At 27.4% G+C, this 3,019-nt stretch overlaps 1 protein-coding gene across 2 annotated transcripts in view; it reads right to left on the bottom strand.

Moving 5' to 3' along the window:
• The window catches only part of LOC136795434 (uncharacterized), a 14,223-nt gene continuing 11,204 nt past the window's right edge, over nucleotides 1-3,019 (bottom strand). The window contains exons 3-6 of one of the 2 annotated variants that reach the window (XM_067045994.1): nucleotides 2,517-2,591; nucleotides 761-835; nucleotides 213-272; nucleotides 1-133 (exon numbers count right to left, since the gene is read on the bottom strand). In XM_067045994.1, coding sequence (XP_066902095.1) covers nucleotides 98-133; nucleotides 213-272; nucleotides 761-835; nucleotides 2,517-2,591 — 246 coding nt within the window. In that variant the 3' untranslated portion in view covers nucleotides 1-97. The remainder of the gene's footprint in view (nucleotides 134-212; nucleotides 273-760; nucleotides 836-2,516; nucleotides 2,592-3,019) is intronic. The other variant, XM_067045995.1, reaches the window with a different exon arrangement.

Below are 3,019 nucleotides of genomic sequence, written 5' to 3'. Positions count from 1 at the left end.
AATTGTGAGTATTGATGGTTAAATGTTATATTATAATGAATAGTTAGTCGATTTTTTGAAGTAATTATAGAAGGCTAGCATCGTGGTAATTAATACTTCAATCATGTTGGAATAAATCTAGGTAATCCAAGTTCTAAGCACATAAAAAAATATGAAGTAACTACTAAGGAAAAACCCTTACAAGTTATAATTCTCTAAACAAATAAATTTACCTCTTCAATAACTATGACATTACCCAATTTTCTTTTGTCTCTAATCCTTTCAGAATTCTCCTGAAATAGAAGAAACTAAGTTTTGAGATTGATAAATAACGGAACAATACATGTCTCTTGGTCCAGATCTTAAATCTTGATTATTATTGTGTTAATGTTAAATTATATAGTATAATATTTCAATTTTGTGAAGTAATTCTTGAAGACTAGCATCGTGGTAATTAATATATCAGTCATGTTGCAATAGAACTTGGTAATCCAATTTATGAGCACATAAAAAATTATGAAGTAACTACTAAGGAAAGAACATCATAAGATATCATGCCACTAAAATAGAATGCATTATTAAAGGTCTGAAAATACAGTTATAATTAGTATAAGGATTAATAAATCATTGCAATAGGAAAAGTTCTTGCTAAACTAATTCCTTAAGAAATAAGAAGTAATGAAGATATTAATAAGGAAAGACCCTTACAAGGGAAATTTTGACTACTTAGGAAACAACGATATTTATTCTTACTCTATAATATTTTATAAAACTAATTTACCACTTCTTTAATTCTTAGTAGGTCTTCTATGGCATGATGGTTGTTTCCGTAGTATCCATTCTCCCTATCAAACGACTGAAACAGAATGTATTATTGTATTAAGAAGTAATTAAGATACTACTAACGGAAGAGTTCAAGAAAGAAAATTTTGAATAATTAAAAAACAACGATATTTATTCTTTATATATGTATATATAGTTGACCGTAAAAATTGATATATAGGGAGATGGTCAGGGTTGCGGTCAATAGTGAAAAAAAAATAGTTTACAACTATTTATTTTCCAACGTTTCGCCCCTTCTTGCAGGGCTTCATCAGATTCGGAGATATTTATTCTTGCTCTATAATATTTGATTTAACCAATTTAGCCGTTCAATTCTACGCAGGTCATCTACGAAATCATTGTTGTTTCCATTGAAGGCATTTTCTCTATTATGCCATTGAAATAGAATGCATTATTTTAGATCTAAATATACAAGTATAATTAATATGAAAGAAAAAGTTATTTTATATGAAATTACAAATGTATTATGAAAACCTTTATGATAGATAAATAATGGAGAAATATATGGTTCTACAGGTCCAGACCTTAAATCTTGATTACAGATGTGTGAAAGATAAATTATGTTGTTCAGATGTTTGATATTATGAAAATCATCTAGAGGGCTACCAGGTTATCGAATAATGAATCATTCGAATTGGAAAAGTTTTAACTAAACTAATTTCTCAGGTAATAAGAAGCAATGAAGGTACTACTAAGTAAAAGCGTTTACAAAAGAAATTTTGATTAATTAGGAATCAATTCATGCTGTAAAATATATGATAAAATTAATTTAACCCTTCAATAATACTTCGCCGGTCATATATGACATCGTTGTTGTTTCTGTAGTTTGCATTCTCCCTACCATGGCACTAAAAGAAAATGTATTCTTATAGATCTAAAAACATATGTGATGAAAAATTAATTAAAATTAAATTACTGATGTATTACAGACATAATTGAGATAGGTAAATAATGGAACAATATATGGTTCAACAGGTCCAGATGTTAAATATAGATTATTGATGTGTCAATTTTAAAGTATATTTTTGAGTTGCTCGATTTTATGAAATACATGTAGAGGCCTACCAGGCCTATCATAAATAATTCGAATTGGAAATTTTCTTGATAAACTTATTCCTTAACAAATAAGAAGTAATTAAGATACTACTAAGGGAAGACTTCAACAAAGAATATTTTGACTAATTAGGGAACAACAATATTTGTTCTTGCTGAATAATATTCAATAAAACAAACTTACTCCTTCAATAATTCTTACCAGGTCATCTCTGACATCATTATTATTTCCGTTGAATACATTTTCTCTACCATGCCACTGAAAAGAATGGATTATTACCGATCTAAAAATATTGTATTATTACAATTTACAACATGGTGTATTACAGAAATGTTCAAGATTCTTAAGTAATCCAACAATATATTACTCTAAACTTGCAGATCTCAAATCTGGATTATTGATATGTCAATTTAACAGTATATCTTTTATTTGCTCGATTTCTGGAAATACATGTAAACGACTTCCAGGTTTTCGAATCATAAATAATTCAAAAAGGAAATTTTCTTGGTAAACTAATTTCTTAACAAATAAGAAGTAATGAAGATACTACAAAGAAAATACCCTTATCAGGGAAATTTTGACTAATTAGAAAATAACAATATTTATTCTTGTTTTATAAAATTTGATAGAAACAATTTACCCTTTCAATATTTCTTAGCAGGTCATCTACGACATCATTGTTGTATCCGTTGAATACATTCTCTCTACCACGCAACTGAAATAGAATGGATTATTACAGATCTTAAAATAAATGTATTATTACAATTTACAACATGTTGTATTACCGAAATGTTTAGGATTCTAATACAACAATATATTGCTCTAAACTTGCAGATCTAAATTCTTAATTAATTTAAAAGTATATTTAGTTTTATGATTTTATCAAATACATGTAGGGGACTACCAGGTTTTCCAATTATAAATCATTCGAAATAGAAATTTTCATTATAAACTAATTTCTTAACAAATAAGAGGTGATGATGTTACTACTAAGAAAATACTCTCACAATGGAAATTTCAACTAATTAGGAAACAACCATATTTATTCTTGCTCTATAATATTTTATAAAACTAATTTACCAGTTCTTTAATTCTTAGCAGGTCTTCTATGGCATGATGGTTGTTTCCGTAGTATCCATTCTC

This window comes from Halyomorpha halys, unplaced genomic scaffold (assembly GCF_000696795.3).
Source record: "Halyomorpha halys isolate HHAL.00 unplaced genomic scaffold, Hhal_1.1 Scaffold1625.1, whole genome shotgun sequence".
NCBI lineage: Eukaryota > Metazoa > Arthropoda > Insecta > Hemiptera > Pentatomidae > Halyomorpha > Halyomorpha halys.
Note: the sequence above shows the minus strand (reverse complement) of the source record. Positions and strands in the feature narration are given on the sequence as shown.